This window comes from Haliotis cracherodii, unplaced genomic scaffold (genome assembly GCF_022045235.1).
Source record: "Haliotis cracherodii isolate W230 unplaced genomic scaffold, xgHalCrac1.p SCAF_4, whole genome shotgun sequence".
In the NCBI taxonomy this organism is placed as follows: domain Eukaryota; kingdom Metazoa; phylum Mollusca; class Gastropoda; order Lepetellida; family Haliotidae; genus Haliotis; species Haliotis cracherodii.
The window spans coordinates 21,716,132-21,735,431 of NW_027266297.1; the positions used below are offsets into that span (position 1 = coordinate 21,716,132).

At 37.8% G+C, this 19,300-nt stretch overlaps 1 protein-coding gene across 1 annotated transcript; it reads left to right on the top strand.

Moving 5' to 3' along the window:
- Positions 1-4,507: 4,507 nt before the first annotated feature.
- On the top strand, positions 4,508-18,861 carry LOC139479319 (receptor-type tyrosine-protein phosphatase T-like). The gene is made up of 19 exons (XM_071262180.1): positions 4,508-4,586; positions 5,565-5,658; positions 6,548-6,609; positions 7,575-7,717; positions 7,972-8,059; positions 8,411-8,487; positions 9,268-9,304; positions 10,206-10,303; positions 10,932-11,057; positions 12,292-12,437; positions 12,972-13,107; positions 13,419-13,562; positions 14,799-14,835; positions 14,956-15,017; positions 15,248-15,373; positions 16,238-16,366; positions 17,069-17,211; positions 17,909-18,047; positions 18,388-18,861. The coding sequence occupies exons 1-19, from the start codon at positions 4,508-4,510 to the stop codon at positions 18,466-18,468; spliced, it is 1,947 nt and encodes a 648-aa protein (XP_071118281.1). The 3' UTR covers positions 18,469-18,861.
- Positions 18,862-19,300: the final 439 nt, after the last annotated feature.

Consider the following 19,300-nt stretch of genomic DNA (forward strand, 5'->3'; position numbering starts at 1 on the left):
TAAAAGGTTTGTTTCTTTTTATGTAGAAAATGTATTATATTTAAGTTTCGAAAGGTAACGTTATCAACACTAAAATACTGTTTTTTGTCAAATGACATAAAGACTTTTGAATGCCATTTACTTGTATTATTTTGTGATTAAACAAACAGACTGAAACTACATTCAATTTGTTATAGCTTACAATAAAAAAATACTTACCTGTTTATCATGTGTTCTACTTAACACTGGTGAAACGGTTCATCGTACATGTATATATGATGGGTGACAATGGAGACATTCACTGTTTGGCACTGTTAAGCGTCCATATACATGTAGCTGAAGTGTTGATTTGCACAGAGAGACACACACACACACACACACGCGCGCGCGCACACACACACACACACACACACACACATTTCAACAAAGCATTGATTACTCTGCATCATTATAAATTAAAGTAGTTATCCTCCATAAAATATCTTGCCTTTACTGATAGATTAGTTCATTTCATAAGTATATTTCAATCTGTTCTTCAAAGGAAGTTCCACCACAGAACACTTTCGCCTTCAGTCGAGAAAGGGAGAATATAGTTAACAATTTCTTTGCATATTTAACATTTTGTTTGTCGTTTAACGCCACACTCAGCAATATTCCAGCTATGTGACGGCGGTCTGTAAATAATCGAGTCTGGACCAGACAATTCAGTGACTGACACCATGAGCATCGATCCACGTAATTGGGATACGATGAAATGCATCAATCAAGTCGGCTAGCCTAACCACCTGATCCCGTTAATCGCCTCTTGCGACAAGCATAGTCGCTTTGTATGGCAAGCATGGATTGCTGATGACCTATTCTACCCCGGATCTTCACGGGTCGCATATATAACAACCAACAAGGAAGCATTTAATGAGACATACATATATAATACCTGATCTATGCTTTAGGCATTGTTTGGGACAGTCAGTCAACAACAAACACAGCAAAGAGAATGTTCCTTCAGCTAGATGTGTACAAACCATTTGTATTGTTATATGGCAGTGTATTTCATTGTTTATCAATTATTGAAACTGTATAACATTGTTTCTGTTGAGATTCGGAAGAAGTTCATTGCATTGTATTTGGATATACATTCGTGTCAGGAATGTAGTACTGTTGAATGTAAGCAGTTTTAAGGATGTTACTATATTTAAATGCTAGTGTGATGTGTAAACTTCGGAGTGTAGAATATTCCGGAAGCGAGACTATAAAAGTGGGATAAGAGCGTGCCTGTCTCATCTCTCACAATTCATTGGAAGATGCATCAAGACCAGCTTTCGTGTGGAGATCACTTATCACCCCGGATTCCCTGCCTATGTCATCTCGGAAGCATGACCACGGTCGCCGCTGGGTGAATATATTATTAGCACTGACTTTTGCTATCACCACTGCATTTGTATTTGATATTGACCATTCCAATCATATTATATATTACCATTGACTATTGTAATTCCTGTGCAGTACTTTGTACGGATTTGTCAACCAAGTTAATTTTGTAATACATTGTTGACTGTATTCCATTTGCTTGTTTGATTTCAGGTTTAACATATTGTTAGGGAATCGACCTACTGTACAGCACGCGGGATCGAGTAGAACTCGTTATTTAAAATACAAAACTCGTGTTTTTTCTTATCAGCTTTGAGAGACGTTCAGCGGGGGGAAAACCTTATCATAATATTTGTTCGGGATTCAGTAAATTGATTGGTCGGTCTGAACAGAAACCATAATGTGCAAACCCAAATTAAGAACAAGACTATACACTTGTCATTGAAAGAAATTAAACGACTCCAGCAACTTTTCCTGATGGGTGGATCTACAAACAGTAAGAGCCCCACAGTATCGACTAGTTCTTGATATCGCTCTGAAACGTTTGGCCAAACCAGAAACAGACTCCACAAAATGAGACAAAGATCGCAATTGATGCCTTACATTTAAGTACCATTCTCAGACAAAGATCAGCGTCCCAGAATGTCCCACAATATTTCAAATTTGAGGAACCCCCAACACCTTCATTTTTCTATACGAACACAATATCACCCAGGTTGTTCAATTACAGCAACGTGATGCAGAACGTGGACTCATCATACTGCTATAAACCTGCAGGTCGTATAATCACAGGTGACTTCTCTATTGTTGATAATAACAACCTTCGTCAGTTATTCAAATATGGACCAAAATACCGTTAGCAACCACCGACCAATTGGGATCACAATTTTAAAATCACTATGAATGCTGTCGAAGAATATGCCAAAAATGTGCCAAAAGAGAAGAGGAACCTGTTGAATGTCTTTCAGAGTGGGTTAAGTCAGTGCGTGATGTTGTCATTGGTAGAATGCACAAACTTAAAAAGAGAAAACGGAATTGGAATAAACCCATTCTGTCCCAACCAGCCGTTATCCAAAGTCTGGCTGACCTACATGGAAAGTTTGTAGTTGTTCCCACTGACAATGCCTCAAATAACATAACCATTATATGTAAACATCACTACATTTATTGTTTGATCAAAGAACTTGGTATAAAGGATATATCAACTAATGCCACATATATCAGGTCAGGATGTTAACTGTGGAAGAAATCTGCCCAAACCATAAATCAGTACTGTAAACTTTTGACTTGACCCTAAAACATGACATGTCCCTTCCTTTGTTGTACTGGGTTCCAATGCACCATAAAAATCCGTACAAAGAGAGATATATTGCTGGGTACCACCACAACCCTGTCTCAAAGACTGACCATAATCCTTACTATAATCAAGGTAGGACTTCTTTATACTCGCAGAAAGTATTTGAGACAAGTGGAATTAATACCATGTGGATTCTCAAATTCTCAAAGGATTTGCTTTACTTTTTGCAATCTCAGAACAGAACCAGGTTCCATTCTGTCAAAACATTTGATTTTTCAACTTTGTAACCACAACCTCACATGACAAACGTAAGGAAAAACTTCATTCCTTGATCCATGGGGCTTTTGTTACAAAACGTGGTGTACACATATACAGTTACGTATCTATATTCAGAGGTTCAGGGCAATTTGTGGAAAATGAAAGCAAATGCCATCTGAAGTTTACTGAGAACACAATATGTGAAATGCTAGACTTCCTCATTGATAACATCTACGTAAAATTTGGGGGTAAAACATTTCGGCAAGAAGTTGGCAACCCATGGGCACCAATTGTGCTCCGCTTCTTGCGGATTTTTTTCATATGAATCGGATTTTGTTCGGATTGGCAAAGTCGAAACAAGGTAATTTTGCCAAAAAGTTTAACTTCAGCTTCAGGTATATCGATGATCTGATATCGTTCAATAACAAGCAAATAACAAGTTCCCTTCCACTGATTTACCCACCTCACCTAGAAACAAAGTAGTCCAGTGAGACCGCCTCATCTGTTTCATATTTGGATCTATGCATAGAGATTCAGAGTGACAAAACAGGACTGTATGACAAGAGGGCTGACTTCAACTTCCCTATAGTCAACTTTCCTTCTTGTCGCGCAATATTCCAGGAGCTCCAGCCTTTGGCGTTCACATTTCGCAATTTTTGAGATACAATCGAGGTTGCTCTTTCTAGCAAGATTTCAAATAGCGGCATGCGACTCTTGCTCAGAAGTTGTTTGATCAAGGTTACAACATTCAAGGCCTCAGCAAAGCTTTCAAAATGTTTTGTGGTAGACATTTCCATATGTGACGCATCAGTGACAAAAATTGTGTCCAATGCAATTCCTTATTTTTACGTGTACCATATATTTTCGGTTGAACAATTGACTTGCCTTTGCATGTGTTTATGACGGGTGCACCTGTGGGACAGGATACGCTCACCTTTTCTCGAACACCTGGTATCATTACTATTTGATAGTGATTCATAAACACATACTCGTGATATAGTCGGAATCGTACAATCGACTCTGCTTTATGCATTGATCTGTCGAGATAGTGAAAAGCATGAATTTTGAGAAGTCAGAAACTTTTACTGAAACATGTTAGGTCCTAGTTTCATTCATTACCTCATTAATAAACCTGAATTATACTGTATTGTTATTAATGACAAGCGACTATCACGTCCTCATAGGGAAATGTCTGACGGAACACTTTCACCTCTGAAATGTTGATGCATAGTGTGTGCCGGATAACTTGCTTACAAGTAATCATGTTACGATTATGTGTAAATTAGCACGACTAGTACTGTTCACAAGACTAAGATTCAAGAGTTAAGGATAGATAAGGCTTCAGGTCCATTGAATTTTAGAAACATTTTCTAGAATTCTATTATGAACGAATGAACATATTTATAAAAGTATTTCCATGTTATATATCAAATCAAATCTACAATTGTATCTGCTTTAAAGACATGATGAACCTGACACTAGATTTTTCACACACGTCCAAATCTGCAAAACTTATTAACATGTCAATGCAACTCAATATAATGTCAGTATATCCTTCAGTCGATAACATATTGTGTCACTTCCTTGTTCCCGATCACAACAAGTATGGCCGTCATACCCAACTGGTTGTTTGGTGTAAGCTCCATACTATTTGTGTCCCTTGGCGAATCCAATGCTTATAATGGTAAGTTTCAGCAACTTACGTAATAAGGCCTTGAACAACTTTTTCAGAAAGAGTGGTTTGACACTATTTTAAGCTTCATGTATATTGATGATCTGATATCGTTCGATACTGGTTTGATAGGCAAACCCTTCAACCGATTTATCCACACAACTATAAATAAAAGAGATTGATGAAACCGCCTCATTTGTTTCATATTTAGATCTGTCCATAAAGATTCAGAGTGAAAAAAAAACTCTTATCAAGACTCCAATAGTCAACTTTCCATGTACATGTGTAGGTCGATCAATGTCCCATTTGCTCATTTTGTGTGTCTACATTTCACGAATTTTGAGGTCTAATCTAGCATGCTCACGCTACTAAGATTTCAAACAGACTCTTCTTTTAATGGAGATTTCTGATGATTGTGTAAATGGTTTTGTCGCTTTTATTGACCGTATAATGTTGTGGAGATTACGATAATCCTGCTCTGGCGATGGATTTACCTTCAATCACACAGTCTCTGAAAAACAATTCATATTTATAATATAGTCGGAATCGTGCAGTGGACTCTGCTTTATGGTAAGATTCTGAAACGTTTTTCTTAATTATCAGTAGAATGTTTGCAATTGTACACAGCAGAAGTAATTCAAAATTAACGTCGTGTTTGGTTTTAACAATATCAATAAATGCATTATCGTGTCAATGGATTTTCTTGTCCATCACTTGAATTTCTTGTTTGTTTACAGGCTGACATCATATGGCAGGATAACTAACACTTAATTGTTTTATGCAAATAGTGAGAGCGGCTGGTGCCACTGGTGGGGTAGGAAATGCTTGCCCATTTGCAAGCACAACTGATTTTCAGTGATCCATTTATATCGTCTTCACCGCGGTGTGCCTTTCGGTCCTGTTTAGGCAGATAGTCGAGACTGTTTGTTCACCGACGTTGACGTTCTGTATTTATGATTATGAAAATGGCTTTTGTCTCTCTTTTTCCAGGTGATAATGCTGCAGGGATGAAGTTTGGGATTGGGATCTTGGTGCTGGTTCTGAGTGTTGGTGTCATCGCAGTATGTGCTACTTTCGTGACAAGGTACGTCAACTATTACTGATAAAATAACAGATGAACTTCAGAACTGGCTACATGTGATTTATGTCTGAACAGGAAAATATCACTGTGAATGTATGTGTTTAAGTCAAGTTATGTCGACGTAGTAAACATAGTGTCCTCTGAAACATCTGGTTCCATCAGGCCGAACGATGTCTCCTTCGTTTGTTTCATATTTGAACAGGTATTAGACACATATAAGGCTGATCTCTTGTCATGGTCAATATTGATACTGGGGGTGTTGTGACGAGATACACAATTAGTTAATAATAAGACACAAAAGTACGCATTTCTTTTGCAATCATGTTATAAATTGGAAACCTTAAATTTAATTGGGATCAAATACTCCCTGTCAATTCCTCTCATGTGCAAGCATTTGCAATGTGTCTTTTGAATAATTAATTATTGGATCACTGTTGCTCGGTGGCTTCATGTATTGTTGTTTTTGAAGAATATTTATATGTTTTAGCTATCGTATAAAAAGTGGATGTTTAGTGAAGAGAAAAACGTAACATATGGGGAAAATATATCACATTATAACAGTTACTTTCATATATTCTTTAAGACTACGTTGTATCGGTGAAACTTGCTAGAAGAACCGTTTCGAACACCTAAGATTTGGCTCTTTGAATATTCATAAAAGTCACAATCTTCGTTTGTAGATTATCAACATTGATGTATCTCATAAAAGATACATACAGAACGGATATCCATTACCGTTCCGCTATCTTTCTTGAATTCTGGAAATACATCAACTGATATTAAGATGGTGGTATGTTGGAGTAATATGACTTTAATCATTATTTTACATTGTGAACTGTATATTACTATGTATATGAAAAAGAAAGTTATTTGTATGACACTTTTTACTTAGAGACACCATTGCCTGGGTTCGCATGAAGCTCATATCCCTGAAGGATGCCATCATTAGAACAGGTAGTGTCGTTTCATTTACGCTGTATTTAAGTAAAAACTTACTAAAGTGTATTACACTAAGTGTCTAAATGCCAGGATACTATTTGACATTTGATCAGCATCCTTCGAATTTTCTTCTCCCTTTGCAATAATATCCTTGCATGTAAATCGTACAAATAAACACATTTTTAAATTTATTCCTGGGATACACTAAATTTTTTTGTAACACATTATTCAAATCAACGTCAGTAACGCCATTTTACCATCTTTTATCGTTCAACACGATAAAAGTTGTTTTATTAGTGCACCCGAACACCTCCAATGTTTGTAACGCACATCCACATGTATGCAGTCTTCGGGCACATCATTCAAATCATTAACCAAAGCCATAATCTTGAACTTGTTTCTATTTATGTATGTTTTTGCCTCAGAGAAATACAATTTTCAAACGGCATGTTTTCGAAACATACCACTCAGTTGAACTTCAAGTCGATGATATTTAATCCATATTGTCAACTTTAAGGTCAATTTAAAACACGATCCCATATTATATCTATATCTAAACCTACGTTAATTTTGGAATTATAATAATAAAACTTTGAACGGTAAATGAGGCTGACCTTGGGTGGTCATTATAGTTACTCGTTTGAAAACGAATCGTAATAAATATTTTAGACATATGTCTGCAGTTGAAATTGTTGAAAGTTTTAATGTACTGTAACACATATTAAAGCAGAAATACAATGTCAATGTCGTTGATTTCAGAAGCAAAAACAAAAGGTAAATTAGTCGATTTCAGTGGCCCAGGAAGGTTTATGCACATTTTGCTTCCGATATAATGGTCCATTTCGTTATTTTCAAACCATACTTTTTGTTATTGTTCTGACATGTCCTGTCTTCAGTTGATTCAGTTACAAATGATGTGCCACTTTATGGCGAGAGTGCAAGGGTAAATGTCATCGGATATGTTATTAATGGGAATACAGTTGTTGATGCAGAAAATGGTGAACCTCGAAACGAGCCCGCCCTGCCTGAACCCATCATTTGTACTTCTGTAACAACAGCTGCATTAGCGGAACATGTAGCACAAGTAACACAGACAGAGACACGATTTAAAAGTGAATTTGAGGTAAAGTACATCATCGAATGACGTTAAAGTTGTATATTCCAATATATTCAGTTTCATAATGAGAACAACAGACCCATATCAGCTTTATATCATAAAGGTAGTATATCTGATTTAGACTATGTTCTCTCATTGCAAAAAGTGTATGGACAAGTGTTGATGTACACAATTAATGTTAAAAAAAATCAAACCTACGGGTATAAATGTTATTGAATTTGACTAAACCTTAAAACTGATGATAAACTTTATATTTTCAGCGTTTACCTGTCGGATTTACAGAGACGTTTGAGGAATCAATGCATTTCTTGAACAAAGGGAAAAACAGATACACGTCATTCTACCCATGTATGTTTCCTGATATTTATCACTCAAAGATCGGAGGTCAAGGGTCGCCTAAACCGCCGCAATTCGCTGCGCTGAATTTCAACCTTTAGGCATGCCATAAACGCATGATCGTTGATGCGAATCCCAGATCCGCCCTGAATATGCTTCTATTTGTGCTCTTAAGTAAATTGGTAAACGTCTAAGACCTACATCACTTCGGGCTTTCCGCAAACCGACATGATGTGATAAAGCTGAAGTTTTGTTCTAAGGGCGATTCCCCATACTCACTCTCTCACAAAAGAGCACTTGAAAATAATGAACGAAACCTGTCATGTTTCCGTGAGTCTAATGAGTCTTTATTCAACCAATCAGATGACAAAAACCGAGTTGATCTCAGTATCCTGCCTGGAGACCCGTCCTCCACCTACATCAACGCCAGCTACATCAACGTAAGTACGATCAGGAATGTGTCTTCATCTTGACTCTCGACGCCATTTGGCTGATACTATGCCAATCCGACTTTAAATTTACCTCATTCTGTTCTTGGAGTGTCCGTAACTATATAACAAAATCAGTTTGAGCTGCCTTAAACAGGGCCGTCGTATCACATGTTTTCACTTATAGAAAATATCTTACATAACGGTGTTTTGATCCCCGGCAGGCGTCAGTATATACTGTGTCTTAACGGGGTATCCATTTAAACTGCAGCACGGTATCGTAGTGAGCTAGCAATATAAAACCGGCATTAGTATACACACGAAAACACCTGGCGTCATTGCTTATTTTGACCCCTGAAGATCCGGGTAGAAAATAGGTCTTCAGCAACCCATGCTTGCCATAAAAGGCGACTGACTTGTCGTAAAAAGGCGACTAAGGGGATCGGGTGGTCAGGCCCGCTGACGTGGTTGATGCATGTCATCGGCCCCAATTGCATGGATGCTCATGATATCAATCACTGAATTGTCTGGTCCTGACTCGAATATTTACAGACCGCCGTCATATAGCTGGAGTGCGGCGTTAAACAACAAACAAACAAACAAATCATTACTTATTTTTAGTTATCCATTTATATAATTATCACCGCTGTTTTACGCCCACTGGAATCTGTTTCGGTGGGTAGTCGAGACTGGTTATTCTCCGGCAATGACGATTAATATGTAAAAAACGTTGCAGGTCTGAAATGTTTGTGAAACGTTGCAATGCAAACAAGTACTTATTTCTTCCCACAGGGATTTAAAACGGACATGGCATACATAGCAGCACAAGGTAGTAAAATCTTTTCAGTAGTTGATTGTTTATTGAAGAAATTAAAGATATTTAACAATTAATGAAAATGTTACCACATCCTCATCTGAAGAACACTTTATTAATTGAAGTCGCCCCTAAAGTGGTCTGTTCTAAATTAAAACCTAAGCCGCAAAACTTATAATAATATAGATCTACTTCAGTTTGAAAGACTGAGCTTTCTGAAGTTGAGAAAAGCGACATTTTCATTGCAGCGAACATAACACATGATTTTTCACTGCAGTGAACATAACAATTGATTTATCACTGCAGTCAACATAACACTTTGACGGAACTATTGTCATACAAGAGTTACCTCTCCGCAAATTGTCTCCCTTTATCGTAAGTGTCTAGCCCGTACACAAACTGTTGACGTCCTTTATACGTTAGTTCCACATTGACAAGGCAAAATAATTATGGATGGTCATTTATGGATTTAATATCGGTACTTACCGTTTGGTAAATGTTTCGTTATAAACTGTAAATTTCTCATTTAACTCGTCGAACGAGAATGTTCGTTTCGCATACCGCCATTTTATTTACTTGACAAGCGTGTATTCTTTCGCGATCCCGTAGATAGTATTTGGTGAAGTTGATTTTGTATATAATCAATCTAAATGTATGATAAAGAGTTTCCGTGCTCCAAAATATTTTTAAGTCGCAAATACAAGGGGTGGCGAAACGTCCCTGTATATTTGGTGGGGAGAATTTACGTTTCAAAGTTTTACATTTGAAATGGAATAATTTAATTTTCCTGTAGACAACTACACAAAAAAGTATATCATAAATAGGATATTTCATCTGTCGAGTGACACATGAAGTGTCCTCTATATATCCAGTTTAGAATCAGGGTGTAAATACCTTTTGATTTTTACTAATATAGCCCCAACTGAAAGTACAATGAAAGACTTCTGGAGGATGATTTGGGAGAAGAAATGTGGCAAGATCGTCATGATTACACGCCTTGTTGAAAAGGGGAAGGTATTGTAAACCAAGACTGTATGACAAGAGGGATCAACTTTCCAATAGCCAGTTTTCCTTAATGTTGAACAGTATTTCAGCAGCTCCAGCATTTGGTGTCTATATTTTACAACGTTGAGGTATAATCGATCATGCTCTTATAACGAAGAGTACCTAATGACTCTTGCTCAAAAGTTGTTGGATTTGGGTTACACGTGACAAAGGGTGTAGGTCAGACATCAGTTTGTATGTCCTTTGGTTACCTTTACGGGGCCACTGACGCCACAAGGTCACTGATATTTGATTATCAATAATCAGGTCATTTCAGCCATACAGGCAAATAACTCGTTTGTGCCTTATGTATGTAATGTCATTTGAGGAGGTGTAAATCATGTGGTCCGTTGTATGCATTTGCAGATTGTTGCTCTGCTCACGTGATCTAACTCTTATCCCTATGACCCCTATGCAGCGCGTATTCTGTACGTATCACAGACTATTAGAAAGAAGATTCAGAAAAAGTAATTATATCCTGACTGTAAGATTATTTACGAGAATAACTAGTGTGAGTATGCAACTAAATGTCTAGTGTTACTGAAAATATAAACAGCAAAGCATAAACATTGTTTAAAGTTATATTTGTTTAATCCAGGACAAGTGTGAACAGTATTGGCGTGTGAAACGTCCTTTCGTCATCGGAGACCTTACCATCACTTTTGCGAGAAGGGAAACACGTTCGCATTACATCATCAGGGAATTCTCTGTCAAAGAACGACAGGTAAGCTTACACACCTAGCAAAAGTTCTATTTTCAACCCTTTCTTATAATGCAAGTCAAAGAAGCGATTCAAAGTATCCATTATGAACTACCTTTACGCCTAACAACATTTTATCGTTCCCATCCCTTCTTTATTTTCATATATCGCGACCTTTCATTATCTTGTGTAAATATCTACATTATGTATTTTGATAAATGTTTTGGATCTTTTCCAGCTGAAAGGTTAGTACAAAAACACTGTATGTTTCACAAAAGTAATGCATAATATCACGTAAAAACTCAAAGAAGAAGATGATACGGTTGAAAGTTATAGTCCATTATTAACTGCCGGGCAAAGGATACACAAATTCACACAGCTCTTTACTGTTATTACTGTAATTGTCTGCCCTATGTACCTTTATACGCCATGCACAAGTCACCTGGCGTGATATAATCATTGATATAATGCATGTAATATCGCTCATAATACTCGTGTCAAATACATCACCGTCCAATAACTATTTCGTGTTTGTTTCATTTTAATCACCATCAAGCATGGGTGTATACATTCCTTTGCCTGGCAGTTTATATCGCCATGTTATATTTACAAAATATGTCACAAGGCAACAAATAAGATTTAACATCGCTATTTGAAATGACAAACTACGATTTGCAGTACCTTGACAATTTTCCAAGTGTATATTACTAAACTTGAATTATAGACATTCAACATGGCTTATAATCCTGTAGTGTTATGCATAAGAAATGAATTATGTTGAAGATATTTGTTGACAAAGATCTTCTTATAAACTTAACTATCCATACCAAGTGAGTATGGTTTAACCCGCTTTTAGCAATATTCCAGCAACATCACGGCGGGGGACACTAGAAATGGGTTTTACACAATGTACCCATGTGTGGAATGAAACCCGGGTCATCTGCATGACTTTGCTAGTGTGTTGGTTTTAAATGCAACCTTGAAAAGTGGTTCAATAATATCGACTGATGTTGGAGGAACACAATCACGGTGCAGGTCGTAGACAGTTACCACCTGCCTGAAACCAACTGGCACGGATATGTTGCTGACATTCCAAGGTTCATTATCAGGGCATACGGGATCGGGACCCAGCGAATCGTTGCAGGACTAAAGATGCAAATCTGCACAGGAAGTCCCGGTAACGTAACCACTGTGTCACTTGTTCGCATGCATTTTTAGTTTTGTCTACGTATTTATCTTATCTTGTTTGTTCAAACAGACAGAAGAAAGTCGGATCATCACCCAGTTTCATTTCGTGGCATGGCCCGACCACTCAGTTCCGGATGTAACATCATTGTTGGAATTTATTTGGCATGTACGGAAGGCCCCCACTTGTCAAGATGGACCTCTTCTTGTGCACTGCAGGTATACAATTGTTCTGTTAATAGGGTGTATAACTTTGTGTCGGGTTTACAAATGAATTCTTTCTTAAGGTTAATTGCAACGTACGGACGACAAACACACAGTGTAATAATACATTCGTTTCTTTGATGAAACGATCGATGCGTGTGAAATGTGAAATGTCACATGTGACTATGAGAATGTTCAATCTGACTATGAGAATTCAGGTCCTTAGTTCTTGTCTCTTAAGATTACCAATAGCCAGGCATTGCTAACAAATAAAGAATGCGGTCGAATATGACCCTTGGATGTAACTGTTGACGACTAACAAAATAAGCATACCTTGTCTTTTAGTGACAATTCGAAGTTGTCAGTGAAGACCTCACAGTAACTGACAAATGGATTTTAACTGTATCAGAGCGGGGATCATACCTTTCTATTATTCCACAGATTTCATTACATGATTTACCTCATTATGACGTCGTGTACATGTACATATTACCATAAAACTATGACACACAATTGTAAGACCTACTCATATAACACATTTGGCCTTAGTGCTGGTATTGGCCGAAGTGGAACGTACATTGCCCTGGACTATCATCTGGACAAAATTCAGACTGATGATGAAGTGGACATCTTTGACTTTGTGTGTAAACTGAGAGATCAAAGGAAAGGCATGATACAAACAAAGGTAAATATGTTCATAAATGGTGTTTGATTTTTTGTTTATTGATTTCTCAACATTCATGAATATTCCCGCGACATAACTTGGGTTTCTATATTATCGTGTCTGGGTGGGATAAACCAACGATTGATGTAATGAGCAATGTCACACGCCGTCTATGTACAATGGTACAAAATCATGTCACCGAACCATGTCATTTAGGAACTTCGTACCACAAGCAAATGCTGCGGACCTACTCTAACCTGGAAATCTTAAAGCAGTCATACACGTTACAAAGTCTTCGTAACAAAGGATTTACTGAAATATTTATTTTGCAGAAGCAGTATGAATGTGTTTATTCTTCTCTCGTGGAGGCAATTGCTATGGGAGACCAAAGTCTGCCTTGCCAACAGTTTCTAGAAAGACGACAGGCAGCAAAAACATTCAATCTTGGTACCTGTTCGATTGTAGAGCTGCTGCGGGTAATTGAAATTAACATTTAGCTGTACATTTCACCTGATATTGACAGATATTGGTTATTTTCTGATATTTGAATGGTTTACGTTTGTACCCTGTTTTGTAGTAACACATGTGGGCTATTACAGAATCAGTACATCCTTTTATAGTGACAGAAATGTGAAAATTGTATTTGTCAAGTAGACAGACATTGCTGTTTAACAATTGCGTTGTTGGTTGTCTTTTATTATTCAGTGTTTAATCTCTATATGTAAGATGAAACATAACTAACTGCTACTACATGCTGTTAGGTGTCGATTCCCAAATTGAAACAATGTGTTAACCAAGAAATCTGTACGTAAAAGAACTTAGTATGAAACCAAGAAATAACCAACAAGTGGTATACAATCCACAAATGTATTAGAATATTAACTAGGTTTGCAAATCAATATACTTTCAGTAATTTGGTGTACAGCAATTACAATGGCGGTACCCAAAAGGGTGGTAGTACAATATTCAATGGTAATTATGACAGTGGTCGGGATCGAATACAAAATATACAGTGTTGATAGGAAATATCAGTGATAATTATATATATTCATCCAGCGGTGACAGTGGTCAAGCTTCCGAGATGGGGTAGGCAGGGAATAAGGGGATGATGAGCGATCCTCGCATGAAAGCTGGTTCCGAAGCGATGAAATGCGTGAGAGAGACGTAAACACGCTATTGTACCCTGATGTACAACCTACAAAGCCATTGGGAAATTCCACACAGTGCCCTCACCAGTCCACCGGCACTAGAACATTAAGGAAGTTTCCATAACATACTATCAGAGTCGCGGTATACCGGAAGTTTACAGACCACACTAGCATCTAAATATAGTCACTTCCTGACGAATGATCACAGCTGCAATCACTGTTAAACAATAAAATTAATACATTGTCATATAACAATGTCGACATGTATATACGTGGTGGGAAATGCTATACGTTGCAAACCGATCTCGGTTGACGACGCAAACGAACGGATTTACTTCATTTTACCCTAAGATATGTTCCGATTGATTTGTCAGCAGGTAACTTTGAAAATAATTGCCCGCTCCTTAACCAATCCAAAGCTAGTATTGTACTACGGGGTGAGGAAAGGTATGTTTTACACACTTGCATATACCGTAAACGGAAGCAAAATGAACAGTCATATACCTGAACAATATAGGGAGATAATCATTCTGAATCTCTAAATCGTTACTTTACTTAATGCAGATAATGAAGTCAAAGAGAGACAGACAAGATCCAAATGGTATGTACACTTGTAACAGCAGGTAATTTTGTTAATACACGTGCTTGTATCACATGATAGAAATTACAGAAATATCGTGTTAAGCATACATGTACAGTAACAATAAATGTTTCGTTGCAGCTGAGTTACCGGGAAGATTGATGATAAGCGGAGAGTTGGACCATCTTGCTTTTATTTTGCAAGTGAGTAATGGTTTAGATGGCATGTTTTGTTATCAATGTAATTTGGGTTAAAACCTTTGAAAATCCTTTGTAAAATGTTCCTTTATATCCCGACACCTGTGTATAAAATGCATGCACCATAATAATTTATGTTTCATGTACAATGATTCATTTTCCCGGCTGAAAAATGCTATCAGGGTGACTTCAATGATACATTGTATGTGTATGTTTTACTATTTCCCTACAAATAGTCCCACATGGCGCAGTATGGCTACGTGGTGAGTGAGACACCTTCCAGTAGGAACATAGAAGGATTCTGGAGCATGATCAGGGACAGTAATTGCAGTGTCGCTGTTCTCTTGCCAGGAGCTACAAAGGTAAAACTGTCAGATCACCATACATATCAGTCAATGAGGTTGTACTGTATTTACCGTCGCTTATAACAATCCATGATGTTTTTCATGTATCAGATTAATGATGACGATTATCATTTGTGGGGAAAAGAACACAATTGAAGATAGAGACTATACATATCATGAAGAATAAATTAGGATTAAAATTCACAACCAACTGAGCTATGGTGGACGACGCGATGTAAAGATAAAACATTATGATATTCATTCATTTGCGAGATAAACATGAATTCGCTTCGTCACACGTTTGGTCTTTGTGTGACATTTAGAGTGAGTGAGTGAGTGAATGTGGTTTTACGCCGCTTTTAGCAATATTCCAGAAATATCACGGCGGGGTACACCAGAAAAGGGCTTTACACACTGTACTCATGTCGGGAATCGAACCCGGGTCTTCGGCGTGACGTGCGAACGCTTTAACCACTAGGCTACCCGACCGCCCGTGACATTTAGAGCCTAACCGCCGAGTTATCTGCCCGAATGTAAAACAAAATAAACAGGACGAATTAGGATAAGGGCTCAGTTTTGCCGACCGGATTTGCATAATTTAAGAGGGTAGCAAAGAAAGAGTTACAAAGAAAAGGGTATTTGTTGAATAGTTATCATCATTTCCATACCGATATGGCAAAATGTTGACCTTTTCATTGGGCCAAAAAGGGCCCTTATCATATTTCCTCCTTTAAGATGATAGAAAATAGAAGCTTTTACATTTGTTTATCTTATTATTAAAGATTAACTGCACATAATTTCCATGAATACACTATCTCGTGTGACGTGTATGAGTTATATGTAACAATTATGTGTGATTATTATGCATCCTGTTTCACATAGGACATAGAACGCATGTGCCCTTCTTCAAACAACCAGTGTCTGGAATGCGGCTCTCTATGTCTCACTTACACTGGGGAAAGAAATCTAACTAAAACAACAAACATGCTGAACATTGCAGTGAACATTCGGGTAAAGTGTTACATTTACATATGAACAATGTATATGTTTCATCATACATGTAATGTCACACATGAGTGAATTAAATGTTACGATTCTCGTAGTTTTTGTATATCTAATCTATCGTGTCACCACACGTGTCGTACGTAAGATTTATGCTACATTCCCAGGTATTCCAAGTGCAAATACGCTGCAGCTATCTAACTTTGGGTAAAGTGTTACATTTACATATGAACAATGTATATGTTTCATCATACATGTAATGTCACACATGAGTGAATTAAATGTTACGATTCTCGTAGTTTTTGTATATCTAATCTATCGTGTCACCACACGTGTCGTACGTAAGATTTATGTTACATTCCCAGGTATTCCAAGTGCAAATACACTGCAGCTATCTAACTTTGGGTAAAGTGTTACATTTACATATGAACAATGTATATGTTTCATCATACATGTAATGTCACACATGAGTGAATTAAATGTTACGATTCTCGTAGTTTTTGTATATCTAATCTATCGTGTCACCACACGTGTCGTACGTAAGATTTATGCTACATTCCCAGGTATTCCAAGTGCAAATACACTGCAGCTATCTAACTTTGCAGGAGTTAATAATCCATGTGAATCCCAAATAGACAAGCCAATAGACAGAATTATTACAATTTCCCACAACTTTATGGGGCGTGTTTTTAATGATTGTATCTTACACAGGAACAGGAACAAGCTGAAGACATAGGTGTGGTATGCGTGTCCAAGAGTGAAAGCCTCTCTCTGACATCATTGCCAGATCTGGTGGACGTGGTTGACTCTGCACAAGAGGGAAGTACCAAAAAGCTTGTGACTGTTGTGTTCGGGTACATGAATTTCAATTCAGCACGAATCTCACATTTACTGCCAATATTGACTGCTGTTATTGTAACGCAATCTATTCTTACAAATTAATAACGTGTTATGTATACATATTTATCTTTCCTCGTTAAAGAATCTAGTCGTCATGTAAATAGCATTAGTCATTGAAACGGTTTTAGCTATGTATTCACAATTGCCTTGTTCGCACTTGGAGTAACCACACTCATAGCGGTCACACACACACACACACACACACACACACACACACACACACACACACACACACACACACACACACACACACACACACACACACACACACACACACACACGTTAAGGGGACCTTCAATCTCGTAAAGATGGATTACTGCCGAGACAGATTGCATTGGGTGTATAATACGAATGGATCAGAGAAAATTCAGCGATGACACAAGATGGCCGTGAAGAGCTCTAAACATCACGAGCACCCTCTGCTATTCACACAAGTAACTCATCATTATGCAGACAAATGGACGTAAACACCAGCGAGTTGATCGACTTGGAAAACGACCACTTGGTTTAAGGGGGAGTGGGTGAAGCTTATATTTGTTCCACCATTAAACTAGAAAAGTATATAATTATTTGTTCTCAGCTTTTACCCCAAACATATGTCTCAGTGTGTATTCTCCTCTCAAATATTGCAGACCATTTAATTTTTTTCAGCGAAGGAGACAGAAAGTATGCAGCAATGATGTGTGTCATCAGAAACATCTTTCAGGGAATGATTCACGACAATGAAGTGAATATTTTCAACAACATCAACCGTGTGGCCCATATATTGCATGATGAAGACCTAACAGAGGTAAGGCAGCATATTCCTTGCGAATTGTTGAAGCTGTGAATTTTACTGAACAAATGAGGAAATGATCTTCAAGATATTTGTCATTCAAAGATGATAGTAAGTCAAAGGAGTGACTAAACTATGAGCAGCGCTCCAGGCCATCGGAACACGGCGTCCCGCAACCATCTGAGACACAGAGCCTGGGCATTGTAGTCAACTAAAGGAGAAGCAGTAGAATGTGCTTCTAACATAGTCAAATGATACAAACAAGCGATTCAATATTCATACATCGTTAAATATCGGGACTTGTATAGTCAATAACATGGTATCAGAGACAGATATGTATTGCCTTTCTGCCTAGGTTGAGGTGGCATCCCTGTACGACATCGTCGATATGAAGCTATCATCTCCAGAAACATACGTGAACGTCGGCAACAAGTAGGCAACACAGTCGGCATGACAGTCAGCAACACAGCCACCACCACAGCCAGCACCACAGTCAGCACCACAGTAAGCACCACAGTCTGCAACATAGAAGAAGGAGACGTTTGTGTAAACAACAGAGGACATTTATGCATATTTTTCAGTCATCTTTATTGTTTGAGATTGCTTTGTACAATATTGTGTTTGAAAAGGTCGCTTTTTAGTATTGTTTATATGATTGCTTGTTGACTGGAAAATAATTATTGTATTGGCGTGCTATAATATAACCCAGTTAACCCAGTATTGGTGGACTTCATTTAATCTCATGTTGAATTTTCTTCATGTCCGTTTCAATCGTTTAAGTGTAGTAATATTAAGGGGGTCGTGAAACAAATAACGCTGCGAAAGAGGAAGGTCGGCAAACGTTATCACATGTAAACGGGGGAGGGCACAGAAATAAGTGAAACAGTCCTAAAGAAATGTGGACATTTTGGCAGGGGGGGGGGGGGGGGGGGGGGGGGGGGGGCTGTAATGTAAAAACGTCACCAGCCCCACTCCTATTATGTACGAGTCCCTAGTCATTTACTGTAAAAGATGTCTGTTATTTACATTCCCATAAGTAGTGGGCAAACTCCTCTTCATGAAGCACCCTCCCACACGTTAAGTCTATTGGGAAAATGTTCTCTCATTACGCCAGTGAGAGAACAACTGACGTCATAGGTGGACGCCCTTGAAGGACGTTTCATACACTATCCTTGGATAGGGAAATACCTGCATATCTATATCTATTTTACAGCACATACACGGCGCTTATTGACATGTTCTATCGCACATCTGTCTTCAACTGAATT